Genomic DNA, 14,799 nt, shown 5'->3' with positions numbered 1-14,799 from the left:
GTCTTCCAGGAGCTTCTTCCATGAGTTTTCAAAGATAATAACCAATGCCTCTGCACTTACCTCAGACAATCCCTTGAATACTCTGGGGTGAGTTTCATCCAGCAATGCTGATCTGAAAATATTTAGCTTATCTAAATAATTGTAAACTTTTTCTTTCCCTTCCCTAGAGTGAGCACCTCCTTCTCTGTCTTTGATGCTACCTACACTAATCATCATTCTACAAGATCTTTTTTTATGAAGACTGAAGCAAAAAAGCCTTAAAAACTTCAGCCTTTTCTGCATTCTTCATTGTTAGTTTCCTCTTTCCATTTAATAGGAACTTATGCTTGCCTCATCTTTCTCTTTCTTCTAACATATTTATACAATGTTTTTGTTGCCTTAATGTTCTTTGCTAGCTATACCTCAGTTATATACCTTGGCACCATTTAATTTTGTCTCTACAACATTGAAAAATACTCTTATTCTCCTTCTTGGTAGTAGGGCCAAGGTTCCAATTTTTGTAAGGTTCATTTTGAAGTTTAAAGTAATTGAAGAACTCATGGATTTGCCAAGCAGGGTTACTGCTATGCTTCCTTCACATTGAGATAACTGCTATGCTTTTTATCCTTCCTTCACATTGGGATAGCATACTTTGTGCCTGTAATACTGTATCTTTAAGGAGCAACCACTTTTCCTGCAGTCCTTTTATCCTTAGGGTTGTGTCCAATGGTATCCTACACACCAGTTATCTGAGTCTATTAAAATCTGCTTTTCTGAAGTTGAATATTTGGAAAGCTGTTGTTCTAAAACCATATCCCTACAGACTCAAGACTTATCTCTAGAATTTTGTATTGGTTATACAGTAGCATCATATACAAAGTACTACATGGTATGTGAATTGGAAATAATGGATGTGTCTACACAAGACACTTTACTATGCAGTAGACTGATCTACTGTTCTGTAAAGCATCACTGTGTAACCATGCACAGCAGCTACTGTGCATGAAAATAGTCTGTGTGGTTTTCTATCACGTGTAAATATAGGTAGTAGATTACTGTGTATTAGCTAAAGCTCAGTAGCACATAGTTACATAGCTGACTAGGAGCAAATTGCTCTTGGTCAGCCTAGGCAGCAGGGGTAGGAGAACTGTCCCCTCCCCCAGGCAGCTGCCTGCTTCTCAGCTTCTGCTCCAATTGACCAGTTGCAGCTGGGACAATGTCCCTTGCCCCTGCAGCAGGCAGCTGCAGGCCCTGGCTCTAAGACTGGGACATTGTCACCTGCCCCAGGAAGCTGCCTGCTGATGGGACCAGCTCCAAGATCAGAGCTGAGATCCGAGATTGGATCTGTGGCTGGGATGCTGTCCCTTACCTCTGGCAGCTCTGTCTACTGCTGGGGCTGGCTCCAAGATTGGAGCCAGGATTTGAGATCGGAGTTGGCCCTGACAGTAGGCAGCTTCCTAGGGCAGGGGACAGTGTCCCAGCCCCGGCTCTGACCTCAGAGCCAGGGAAGGGGACAATGTCCCAGCCGCTGCTCCAATCTTGGACCAGGGGTTGGGCAGCAGAAAAGCTCCCAGGGCAGAGGTGCAGGGTGGGAGGCAGCTGCCCCAGAGGTAGGACAGCTCTCCCCCACCCCCCCAGCCCAAGCCTGACCCCAAGGTTCCCTGCCAGCCCAGGACTGGCCTAGAGCTCCCCCTGGCTGCCATATGGGAGCAGAGCAGGGCAGGAGTAGCCCTTCCCTGAACTGCTCTCATTGGGAGCATGTGTAGATGTGCTCCCAGGGGAAGCCCGAGGAAAGCTTACTGGACAGTATTTTACTGTGCAGTAAGCTTTCTGCACATTAATTGCATGTGTAGACATGCCTAATTAATCATACCATGTTGAGAATAATCAATATTGTCTATTAGAGGTTATTCCTCAATAGTGCTCTATTATGTTTTCAGCAACGATATCCTGTATCTTGTAACACAATAATCAGATATAGAACAGTAAAGTTACATATACCTGATAAAGTGAGCTCTTACTCATGAAAGCTTATTCATCTCTGATTCAGTTAGTCTGTAATGTGCATCTCTACCCTTCCTTCTGCCAGACTTCAGTCTAGTATGGCTAACTACCTTTCACAGTATTTATACTTGGCACAGTCACCAATTAAACAGGATAAAAGGAATTTATTTTCAAATGGGAATGAATTGTAACTCTTGATAATGTTTTGCATGAATAGCTTATTCCTAGTATTTTGTCACTAAAATGGTTTTATACATAAACCCGTACAGAATGTTTCTCAGTGCTAGCTGTGTCTACACGAGACACTGACTGCGCAGTCATTTAGTACTTGTACAAACAAATACTAAATGACTGCACAGTAAGTGGAGTTACTGCACAGTAGCATCGCCAAATGGCTTTTTTGTGATGTTACTGTACAGTAGCCTCATGTCCAGCTTTCTGCCATGCGACGCTACTGTGCAGTACTCATGGGCTACTATGCAGTCGGCATCTTGTGTAGACACAGCCACTGTCCTGTAAAAGAATCATACTGTTTTTTTGTTCTATACGTGTACTGTGTGCAGGTCAAAGGTATTCATCTTGCTCTTCAGCAGAAGCTTTCTTATACATGCCTACATGTCACCTATTCCCTTGCCCCTGACAAAAACAAAAAAAGAGCAGATGCTTTCAGTGCAAGGAAATATTCAAAGCCAGGTTATTTTTGGCTGAGAGATCTCTGTCTTAGTAATGCTGCCACTCCTGTTTTGTGAAATCACATATTTTTCACTATGAGGAATGTTTAAGAAAAAAACTGAATAGAAAATGTGCAAGTTGATTAAAACTGTGGCCTGTCAACTCAAGCAGCATCTCTTTAAAATATTAATTCATTTCATATGTATTCATGTTCAAAACATAGTTTGATGAAAGTGAGGAAAAAATAGTAAGCTCATTATTCTGTTTCAGATTTCTCACCTTCTGAGTCGAGTAGAGCAGTCAATAATGCAGCAAGAAGCAAAGCTTAAGTTTGCATACAAAGAAAGCAACCAACAGCTCCACCTTCTGGACACAAAGTGAGTATTGGTCTCATGGGAAAATCATGTTACTTAAAAATCCAGGGATTAGGTCTTCAAATACTTAGGGTGTTCTTACATATTAACTTAAAGATGAGTTAAGGGGTCTTAAAACAGGAGTGTCCACACTTATGCTAAGGGCCCTTAGAGTGGCTTAGAGATTATCCTTTTCCATCAAGGATTACCAATCACTGGTTTTGGGCAGCTCATGTTGCAGTCACATGCAGGGAAGAATGAGGATCCAGGGCAGAGCAGTCGGCCTCACCTCAGTCTCTGGAAAAATCATGGAGCACGTCCTCAAGGAATCAATTTCTAAGCACTTGGAGGAGAAGAAAGTGATCAGGAACAGTCGGCATGAATTCACCAAGGGCAAGTCATGCCTGACCAACCTGATTGCCTTCTATGATGAAGTGACTGGCTCTGATGACTGGATGCATGTGTATAGGTGTCCATTTAGTCTGCAGAAGAGAAGACTGAGGGGGGATTTGATACTAGTCTTTAACAATCTGTAGGCTGGTTCCAAGGAGGATGGAGCTAGACTCTCCTCAGTGCTGGCAGATGACAGAACAAGGAGCAATGGTCTCAAGTTGCAGCAAGGGTTTAGTTAGGGTTGCCATATTTCCAGTTTCAAAAAAGAGGACACCTGTTGGGGCGATACCTCACTCCCAATCCACAGCACCCTGGCCCTGCCAGTACCCCTCACTCCCAACCTGCAGCCCCCCATCCCTGCTGTTGTCCCTCACTCCTGACTCGCAGACCCTTGGCCCCTCACTCCCGACCCACAGTCCCTCACCCCCATGGGCTATACTGGTGACCCTCAGTCCCAACCTGCATCCCCTCATCCCTGCTGCTGACCCTCACTCCTGACCCTCAACCCCTGTCCCTGCTGGTGCCCCTCACTCCCAACCCGCAGCCATCTGGCACTACCAGTGCCCCTCACTACCGAGTCATAGCCCCCAGACCCCTTAGTGCCCCTCAGTCTCAACCCACAGCCCCCTGCTCCCCCAACCCTGCCAGCGGGGGCCTCCAGCTACCCCCACCCCAAATGGGCTGGAGTGCGACAGCTCCAATTCATGCAGCTGGTGGCAGAGCGAGTCCGGCTCTGGCATGGGTGGGAGGGAAGAGGAGGGGAGGCCTGTGGCACTGCCCCCCCCCCCGCCTCCCACCCCGTCCCCCGCCGTCCCCTTGCCTTAGGTTGGGGTTCCAGCACTGAGTCAGGTAGTTTGGTCATGCTCCCGCTTCCCCCCCTGGGCATCATCCCCTGGTTGTCCTGTCCCTGCAAGCATGGACACCAGCCTATGTGCTGCTGGCTCAGCCACGTCACTCCCTGCTGCCCTCTAAGAGCACCCCCCACCCTCTTGCCCTGCTGCGGGGGCAGCTTCCTTCCCTCCATCCCCCCTGCTTTGCTGCAGCCCCAGTGCCTGGACAGCTTCTCCAAGTGCCACCAGGTACTCGCCCTGCCTCAGACACCCATCCCATCCACACACCCCTGCCCCCTCCCACCCACACCCAGACAATCCCCAAGTCTTGGCCCTCTAGCCCCCACCTACTATAGACTTACCTGCATCCAGCTGCTCAGGCTGCTCCCACCACCCTGCCTGACTGCATGCTGGCCACATGCGTATGTCTACTCACTCACACATGGTGCCCCCTGCATCCAATCACCCTCCCCCTGCTCCTGCCAGCCCCAAGCAGCTCCTTGCTAGGGCAAGCTGGGAAATGCCAGGAAAAATATAGCTGCCGAACAGAGCAAAATCCTGGACATTTGTTCAGTTTTCAAACTACTGCCCAGAGTGAGATTGGTGGATCCAAAAATAGGACTTTTCCAGGAAAACCTGGACTTATGGTAACCCTAGTTTAGGTTGGATATTAGGAAAAACTTGCTCACTAGGAGGGTGGTGAAGCACTGGAATAGGTTACCTGGAGAGGTGGTGGACTCCCCATCTCTGGAGATTTTTAAGGCTCAGCTCATCAAATTCCTGGCTGGAATGATCTAGCTGGGGATGGTACTGCTTTGAGCGGGGGGTTGGATGATGTCCTGAGGTCCCTTTCAACCCTCTTACTCACATGACTGAGTAGTCCAAAAAAGACAAGCCACAGAAAAACTTTGCATAAGTGGAGTGCTTACCAAATTGGCATCGCATTCATTTATATAGATTCAAATCTTGATTGTGTAGTCCTTATTTAGTCATTTAGGGGCAGTAAAATGAATAGAATATCACACTTGTTTTCAAAATTGTGGTATACAGTTTCATGAAGAGTATGCATCATACATACTTAAATACTGTTATAATGCTTTGTAAAACTAGTATTGTATTACAGTCTCCATTTTTAATTTTTTGGAACAGCTATATAGAAATCACATCTATTTTTCCCAGTTAGTTAAAAATTTTGCATGAATATGGTGTTAAATATGGTGTAAGGAAAATGTTTTTTATGATTATTGTCATCAGAATGCCACAGATCCTCTGATACCCTCTTTTATATCTCCAGAGCTCCATGCTAATTTATTTTTTTCTTAGATTAAAAAATGCAGTTGAGGAATTGAGCACCCAGATTTTGTCTGCACGTACCTGGCTGGAACAGGAACATCAGCGGATTGAAAAAGATCTTTTACAGAAAATTGAACAACTGTCATTGACCATTAAGGAAAACACTGTAGGTGTCTGTATTAAAATAATAAAATGTTTTGAAATTACTTCTAGGGAAGTATATGGAGGTTTTATTAATGATAAGAGACTGTTGTTATTAAAGTGGGATTTTCAAAAGTGCTAAATATTATCAGAATTCTGGTCTCATCACAAAAGTGACAAAACTTCCATCAACTAAGAGACTTAAAAAAATTACCCTTTAATATCAGGTAAATTTGAACATCACTTTTAAAATTACTAACATTTTAGTTTCTAAAAATGTAATTTGTAATGATGACCAAGGTAACGTGAGAGTTTTTATTAACTGTTCATAATTTCTTAAACATTAACAGTTTGCAGAGATGATAATAAGAGAGAATTTTTGCATGTCTAGGGGATGACTAATATAATTTATTATCTGAAAGTAACTAATTATAATTATTATTTTCACTGAGCCCAGGAAATGAGTGAAAGTGCCATTGAGATGAAATTCAGCCAGCTCTCAGTGAAACTTGATAAAATAGAAGAAATTCAAAAAATAACTATGGAAGCACATGGAACAAAACAGACTGAAGATAAAATAAATGTTCGAATCAGCAAGCTTCAAAATGAAATTAATGAAGATATAAAAGAAATGAAAGCTGAAGTTAATGCCGGTAGGGCCACAGTTGTCGAATCTTTTACTGTGACTTGTGATTTAGCTATAACAATAATACTTTCCATTAAAGATCTCAATGTAGTTTGCAGGTTTTTGATAAGATTTATAATGGGCTATGCAATGGGTGCACAGATAAGATATATATTCAACAGCCATATCCACAAGTACCTACAGAAGAAAAGAATGGAACCCAATTAGCTCGAGAGTTTTTTCTCTTCGTGTTATTTTATCTGTTTTTAGAAAAAAAGGGAACTCAGTAATCTGTTGGGAATAGCCAAGAAAAAAGGATATGTTTACATTTTTTTCAACAACCCGTGGCTCATGTAATCCGTAAAAGAATACACTTTCATTGACTTCAAGTTAGTTTCATCCATCTATACCAGCAGAAAGTCCTGTGTCTTCATTAAAAACTTTTGGTGTCCTGCAATGAAAATGTACTAAACGAACTGTTAAATTGTAATCTTGAAACAAAAATAGCTTTTGTATAACTTCTAGGCTTAATAATAAAGCTACTTCAACTTCTGTCTACACTTAGGCTTTGCAGCTATCTACGAGAGCATTGGGTCCCTGCGGCAGGTTTTAGAAGGTAAAATGAAACTTGACAAGGATGAACTACAGAAACAGATTCACCAAATGAAGCAGGAAATACCAACGTGGGGAGAATCAGGTCCATGACTGATTACAAACTTTTGTCTGAACGAAGGGCATGTACATGTCTAAATAGACAGGCTGTAATCCCAATTCAAACTGTAATCTAAATTAAATGCATGTACCAAATGACATGAGCTTCTGTTCCACAGGTCTGTATCTTTACTGTAAGTGGCATATGCAAACTTTTGATAGCTAAATTGATAAATACTTCTTAATGACTAAAGCCATGGATAGCCATTGCATCACTCCAGTTGGTTTCAGTGGAGTTGGTGATATAAAACGAGAGAATCGCATTGCTGAAGGTGGTGCCAAATTTGTTAAAGGAGCTTCAGTGCTGCCCCTGTTTTCATGGGCATGTTTGGGGAGTTACGTTCTGAAATGTCAGCACTTTCTTGTATTATTAATTCAAAGTTCTTTTTAAAATACCCAATGTAAGAGAAAAAAAAATCCCCAAAGATTAATATCACTTGGTAGTTCAACATCCAGCTAGATTTTGCTACATTTGAAGTCAATGGACAGTCTCTCTTTGGTTTCATTTGGAACAGAACTGGCTCCTAATTAACCATTTAAAAAAAATCCAGATCCCATCAGAGAATAATGTATTTGCTTCATTTAAAAATATTTTGTGTGTGTGTATATATGTGTCAACTAGATAGTGATTTTATAGTTATAGGCTAAAATTAATCTGTTTAGCAACATAGGAAATTTAACATTTATGTTGTCCTTAGGTGTTGTGACCTTTAAAAATATTAAATAGATAAAAATGAGATGGGGTTAAAGATCTGTATGCAGTATTTTACTAATATCAGTTGTGTACTTGTGCCTTCTTTCTTTATGTCAGTAAAACTTTGAGGGCTTGATGTCAATTGAAAGAGTGATAATCCAAACAATTCTGGAAAATATCAGGTAAAAATAAGATGCGTTGTATCATGAATTATCATCAAGTAGGAATTTTTATTACTGATGTTAAGACCACTGACCCCTCAAATTTAATTAATATATTTAGATTTTAATAACTTAGCATGCATAAGTAGATTCAAATTGGTAATACATTTACAGTATTTCCAAAGAGTATTTTAATCTCTTAATGTACTTTACTGGTGCTTATTTGAATTTCCGTAATAGATTACACAATGAAAATGAGCACCAACACTGTATAGTAATCTAGATGGAAAAATAAATATTTTATATTTCATTTAGGACCTAATCTTATTCCTGTTCCCTTCAAGTGGTACAGGATCAAGCATATATAGTCTCATCCAGTACTACTCATTGAAGTTAGCATGAGCCTTGGCATTATTTTAAGCAAGTTTTTGCTTATGTCCATATTGCCAAATGCTTTTTCTATTTAATAGTCTGTGGTAAACCCTTGTGATTTGTCAGGAACAAGGGTTTGGCCCACATAGTTTACAGGGGTTAGGGTCCCAATCCTGCAAAAACTTATCCTTTTTGAGTTCATTAGACAATCAGAAGGCAGGGTAGGTATGCACCTTTAGAGACTACTTATAAAGTTTATAGACTATTCATTAGACAATAACATGTGTCCAATAAAGTAAATGTATAAGTCTTGACAGGATCAAGGCCTACGTTTGCATTCACTGCCAATATAGCCAAACAAATTTTTAACGTATTATTGAGCAGAGCTTAAGATTTTGCAGCTTCAATTTCCGATACTAATAGCAAATGTGACTCGAAGTTCTACTTTGTATCATTCAGCTGGCCTCAGGCTGTGAAGTGTAATTAAAATGGCAGCTAGAGATAAGAGCTCTGTACTTTCAAAGAAGATGGTGAAACATATACAGGTATTTCTTAAAAGTTGTTTTGAAAATTCCTTTTTCTTGATGTCTGTCTTCTTAACTAGTAAATATTTAGCCATGTATGGTGGAGAAGAAAGTACTGGTGTTTTGTAAAAACAAAAAACCAAAATATTTTTCTTCTGTAATGGCAAATCTGTAACAAAGAGATTACAGAAAACGAACAAGCGTACAGGAAGTCGGAGAAACAATTTATATATGATTTTAATAAAAATGTTTCTCTTGTAATGACTTGTGTTATCAATCCTAAATATAAAGTAATATAAGAAACACTAGCTGGGTACTTCCTTTTAATCTTTTGAAAACAATTTCTTGTCTAACTCTGAATAAAAATGCATTTGTCAGGTCAAAAATCATATATTTCTAAAATAATAGCAATATCTGTATTACATTAGATCATTGTTGCCCAACTTGAAAGATGCAATGCCAGGTGGAGGATGTGAATTACAGAAAAGGGCTGTGGGTGCAGATGTAGGGTGTGGGGTGGGGTGTGTGTATGGGTGGGGGGAGATATGCATGCATGTGGTTGGAAGTATTAGAGGGATAGAAATAGATATTTGACCTTCTTCTGCGCATGTGGAGGTAAAGCCCTTCTACCTTCCTCTCTTCTGTGATAGCTCCTAACGTGACCAGTTATGGGAGCAGCATGTTACAGGGTTACAGGTTCAGGCACTGGTCTATTAATCCAAACTTCTCTGGCCTGCTCAGTTATAACAACACATACAGCCCAATCTCACAGAACATACAACATGCATCCGTTTCAAGCCTAAGCAGGATGTAGATAATGGTTAGTGGGCGAGTTGCGAGGGATGTCCAAGTGGGTTGTGGTGGAGGAAGAGTGGAGGAAGAACAGGTTTGAAAAGCTAGCAGCAGAGAAAGAAAGAATGGACATAAATAATGCCACTGTGATGGAGTGTAAATACAGGAGACATGGAAGAGGAATCCACTTGCAGATGTAGCACAAGAAGGGTTTAAACCCAAACCAGGAGCTATTGACTAAGCTAGAAACACCTTGTACAGAAAGAATATACCGCTTTAATTTACAAGTCACCAAAGGCATAACAGAGCAGCTCTGCCTTCTGTGCAGTGGTGGTGCACAGCTGCAGTGGTGGCTATTTTTGCACCCTCCTTCCCTGCCACTCAAAAACAGCACCCAAGGCTGCTACCCCAGATACGGCTTTCCTCAGTTATGCTACTGCATATCACTATGAGTGTTCTAGATTTGTCCTTTGCATTTCACTTGGCTTGAACGGTAGACAAGAATGAGATTAGATGAGATGAGATTCATTTTCCCTTCAGTCACTTTCCCTTTCTGGTGTGCATGTGGTAGCACGTGCTGGCTTGTTTCATATGCTACTGGGGAGTTTCAAAGCAGGGTTTTAGCACACATCTTGGAGACTTTTAAAATGAAGTATCTGCTGTTCTGAAAATATTAAGTAATTTATTTCCCTGAAACAAATACACAGACCCAGGGACATTTTAATTGATAACAGGTTTTTATAAAATCTTGTTTTGCAAAACTAAAATTTGGTTCCAAATTGGACTGACAGAAATCCTTTAAAACCAAGAGGAAAGTTTTCAGGTGTTCATGAAGCAGAACAACCTTCCCTGATGTTTAGTTTCATATTGCCATCTTGTGGTCATTTCATTCTGAAGGCAGGGTAGATTTGCACCTTATAGACTAACCAAAGTAGATAGATAACACAAGATTTCATGGGCTGAAGCTCACTTCATCAGATGCAGTGAAAATGTTCATAAAGCTTTGTATAAGAAAGAGAGAGAAAGTGGAATGCAAAAGACAAGCGAGAAGGAGAGAGTGGGGCAGGGGGAAATGCTGCAGAGGCAAACAAACAAGCAATAAACACATAGGAGCAAAGAGGTCATAAAGGCTAATCCAGGTAACAGGATAAGAATTCATAGTCCCTGTTTAAACCATTTCATTTTACTCAGTGAGGGACAAATATATTTACCCATTCTTTGACTGTACAGCCCTTGTGACAGCAGAAATAGTGGGCTTTCCTTGCACGAGGAGGGTGCTGGCCCCATGGGAGGAAGCAATACTCAGCGTCACCTTTGTGAAACTGGATGGAGGATTCCTCCCTAGCCCTTTCTTGTTTGGATCTCCCCAGGGACCACCGTGAGTAAGTAGAGTAGGAGGATTCAGAAGGAATGATATCTCTCATCTCACTTCACGTGGGAACCAACGCTTCTCTTCTCTTGGAAGTGGTTTGATTCAGTTTAAGATTTTGGAATGGGCAAAGGTTGGGAGGTGAGTTGTCTTTATCTTTTTCCAAACAGGTTCTGCCTTACTACAAAGTCTGCAGGATCAGAAACTTTGGTGCTGGATGCAACTGCAATGTTTCTTTTTGATGAGTCTTCCATTTCAATATAGCTAAGTTTGCAGTTCATGCCAATGGGATGGCTTCTGGTATGAATATGTGCACTGTGTACTGCTCTGATGCCTTTGGGCACTATCAGCAGGCTATCATACCTATGCAGCAGCTCTGTATAGGTATTATGTGCAGGTTATCACAGTTATGCAAGGTTTCTGGCAGTAGAGAGATGCGTTTGTATTGCTGCAATAGCTATTATGTAGAGGTTGCAAATTCAAGCAATTGCTATCATGCCTATGATGTCTTCTGGCAGCAGGGGAGGCTGTCTTACTCCCTCACTACACTTTTTGGAGGCATGCAAAGGCTTTGTCAAGAGGCAGAGTACAATAGGAAATGTGTGAAATAGATTAAAGAGAGATTTGGCAACCTGTGCTGTGGTGGAATGAAATATGAATGCAATAAGCCGAGAAAGTATAGCAAATGTTATTGTACTAGACCAGGCAGAACTTTTCCCAAACCAACAAGAGATTCAGCTTGTAGGGTCCTTTCCACCCATCCAGGCACAGCATGCACCCAGGTTTTAATTTAATAACCATCACACTATTGCTTTCAACATGAGAGCGAGAGAGAGATTGCAAATATGATGCAGTTTTTTAAACCTGCAGATAACTTAGATCCAGATTTCCCCCCTTGCCCTATATGTTCTATGGAAATTATTGCAGTCAATGTGGTTTTAAAGATATCCCTACAGCCTTTAGAGCTGACTGTAAACAATGAAGAGGGTGCACAGCAGATTTATAAAGTCTGAAATTAGCAATTGCACCTTGGAATCATCTAGATAGGAGTAAAAAAAAAAAAATACACAGGTGCTGTTGATAAATTCCTGACTTGCCATTTAGGAGGTCCAGCTTTGTTACCTTCTCCTGCAACACACCCCACTCCTAGACACATCCTTGAATAACCAAGAATAATCCATCTGGGACTTCACCTTGTCTTTAAGTCTGAAAAGACCAAGCAGCAGTTTATGCCAAACAAGGGTGCATACACCCTCATCATGGACCATGTGGCACCATTGCTCAGTAACATAACTAGGATGTGGTGAGAGGGCACCAGCCCCAGGCACAGACTTAGAGCGGGTGCCAGCATGGCCCGCTTCCCACCAGGAGTCTTACCACAGCATGCAGAGCCCTGTGCAACCTGGCAGGGGCAGCATCATGCCCAGCATTGCAACTGGTCCAAGGCAGGTGGGGTGGAACGATGCCATGTCTTCCCCCAGTGGGGCTTTGCCATGGGAGGGTCAGCCCTGCCCCCAGGCGTGGGGGCAAACCGGGCTCCAGAAGGGGCCCCCAGTTCTATTGCCTGTCCCTCAGGGGCATCAGCCCAGTGCATGCTATTAAAGCAGCAGCAATAGCAGCTGCACTCAAGTGAGGAGAGCCAGTGAGACTCCTCTCCCTCCCACTTCCCCCATGATCTCCAGTGGTCAGTATAGTTCCTCCCTCCTTCAGCCCTTCCTGCTGCAGGTGCTGAAAAAGCTTGCGATGCCTCTGCCTTCTCTTCTTACAGCTACATCCAATGCTTGAAAGGCCAGACGTGATTCTTATTACCCTACAATGCCCTCTGCTGCCTGTGGTTTCCCCTCTAGTGTCTCTATTGAGCTGTAGAAGATTCAGCTGTGGCAGCCTCTTTGACCAGAAAAGTAGGGCTGGTTTTCTGACAGTGGCTCATGCACAAAAGGTTTACTGACAGACTGAAGGTTAAGGAAGCCTCCTTCTCACAAGACATTTCCCTGCTGAGTGAGGTATATTGGTAGACTTGCATAACTCTCCCAGGCAGGTAATAGCATGGACATCACAGGCTGTCCTCTGTATGGAAGACTTTCTCATATTGCCACTGCCTCTTAGGTCTGGGGCCTTGTTGTCATCAACAAATGAAACGAGGTGTGTGCAGTGGAAGTGTTTCTTCAATGAAGTAGGTGACTGTTTAGTGACAGCCAGAGTCTCTGGTTCAGGTTTTGTTTTCTGTTTCTCTTGGGCTCACTGAATGTCTGCTTTTTCCCCTGCAAGCAGTGTTCAGAATAAAGAAAAAGCAGGAAATGTGAAACACAGTTCACAAAAGAAGGTATTTTTGGTCATCTTGGCTTTTTTAAGGGAAAAATAGATATTTTTTCCCCACAAGCAAAATTGCTCAAATCTGCTTTAGTCATTCTTAAGAGTATTTTTGTTGCATTTCTTTCCTGAGCAGTTTAATCAAAATAAATGTGAGTAAAATAATTGCCATTTATCCATTATGAACTGTTGAGTTTTTGGACTGAAGGAGGAACTTTCTAAAAGAAAAGGGTTCCTATTAAGGCTGGTAACTGACCCAGTATAAACTGACTGTGTAGCTATTTCTCTGGAGGAGGTGTTTTAAAGTTTGAATAACTTCTTTTTATATTTATCAGTCCTTGTTTTTTCTGAGTACTTTGCCAGATTCTGAGCGACCTGGAAGAACATGATTATGCTACTGCTCGTACTGACCAGAACTGTTGTTCTGTTGCAGAGTGAACTATAGGTGTTTCAGAAAAACTCTTTTTCATGTGAAATGAGTTAATAAGAGATATCAGTTTCCACCATTGGTCCCAGAACTTGTGAAGAGGAAGAGACACAACAGCCTTAAGAGTGACTGTGATGAGCTTGTGATGAACCTAGCCTCTGCTGTGGTGTCCCCAAGTGTCATTCTTGAGGTACAGACAGAAAACCAAGTAGTGATTCAGTGATGGCTGCATCTTTAAGCCAGATTCCTTATACAGATGCTTTGCCAGAAGTGGATCTGTTTTCTTGGTAGGCTGCAAGCTATTGAGGCTCTATCTCACCAGATCTTTGCCTACTGAGCAATGCCAACACTGGTGCACTGCACAAGGCATGCAGTGCAGACTGTGGCTAGGGACAGAAGTTACACATAAACTGGTTTAAGTGATCAGAAACTGGTTTAAACCTGTAACAGAACAGAAGTTTAGTGCACATAAACCATTTTCAAAATGGCTGAGACTGGTTTAAGATAAACCTGGTTGAATGTAGTATCAAACTTAACTGATTTAGGTCAAACTAGTTTATGAAACTTCTGCCCCAGACCCCTTCTTGGTTCAAGTTAAATCACAGTCCCCCAGCATCCCAGCATTTTGCAGCTCTAGGCTGGGCTGTACTGTCTGCTCCAGAGCAGGGCTGGCCCCACCCCTTTGCCCTCTAGCTGGAGGAGTGAGGGCTGGCTCCCTGTCCCCCTAGGTTGTAGTTTTCAGAGCAGACTTCCTCATGTGGCTTAAGTATTCATGACTACCCTGCAGTCACTGCTTTAGTTGCACCTTGTGTAGACACATACCTGAGCTAGCTTCAGAACAGGTAGCTTGGGTTCTATTCCTACTGAAATAATGGACACCTAGATGTCAGTAAAGGTGTAAGATCCACCAGAGAGAAGTGGATAAATACTCAGATAGTGAGCTCATTCTGAGTTTGGTGCAGGTGCACTCCCATCAGTACTGTAGTCAGCTAATTTAGAGTTAATTTGAATATCATATGTCTACATGAGCTGCAGTGGCTACAACATAGATGTACTTCCCCTAATACGCTTCATATCCATTTCCTCCAACTTGTCCCATCTCTGAACTACTTCTGTTTTTAAGGAAGTAGTTAGATAAACAAACCCAAG

The 14,799-nt window shown here is 42.1% G+C and overlaps 1 protein-coding gene across 1 annotated transcript in view; it reads left to right on the top strand.

The window, feature by feature from the left end:
- FAM81A (family with sequence similarity 81 member A) overlaps positions 1-9,013 on the top strand; it is a 37,396-nt gene extending 28,383 nt beyond the window's left edge. Inside the window, exons 6-9 of the mRNA XM_019477389.2 lie at positions 2,926-3,032; positions 5,555-5,690; positions 6,123-6,318; positions 6,856-9,013. Coding sequence (XP_019332934.2) covers positions 2,926-3,032; positions 5,555-5,690; positions 6,123-6,318; positions 6,856-6,995 — 579 coding nt within the window. The 3' untranslated portion in view covers positions 6,996-9,013. The remainder of the gene's footprint in view (positions 1-2,925; positions 3,033-5,554; positions 5,691-6,122; positions 6,319-6,855) is intronic.
- The last annotated feature ends 5,786 nt before the right edge of the window (positions 9,014-14,799 follow it).

This window comes from Alligator mississippiensis, chromosome 11 (genome assembly GCF_030867095.1).
Source record: "Alligator mississippiensis isolate rAllMis1 chromosome 11, rAllMis1, whole genome shotgun sequence".
In the NCBI taxonomy this organism is placed as follows: Eukaryota; Metazoa; Chordata; order Crocodylia; family Alligatoridae; genus Alligator; species Alligator mississippiensis.
The sequence above is the reverse complement of the archived record's forward strand: the minus strand, read 5'-3'. Positions and strand labels throughout refer to the sequence as shown.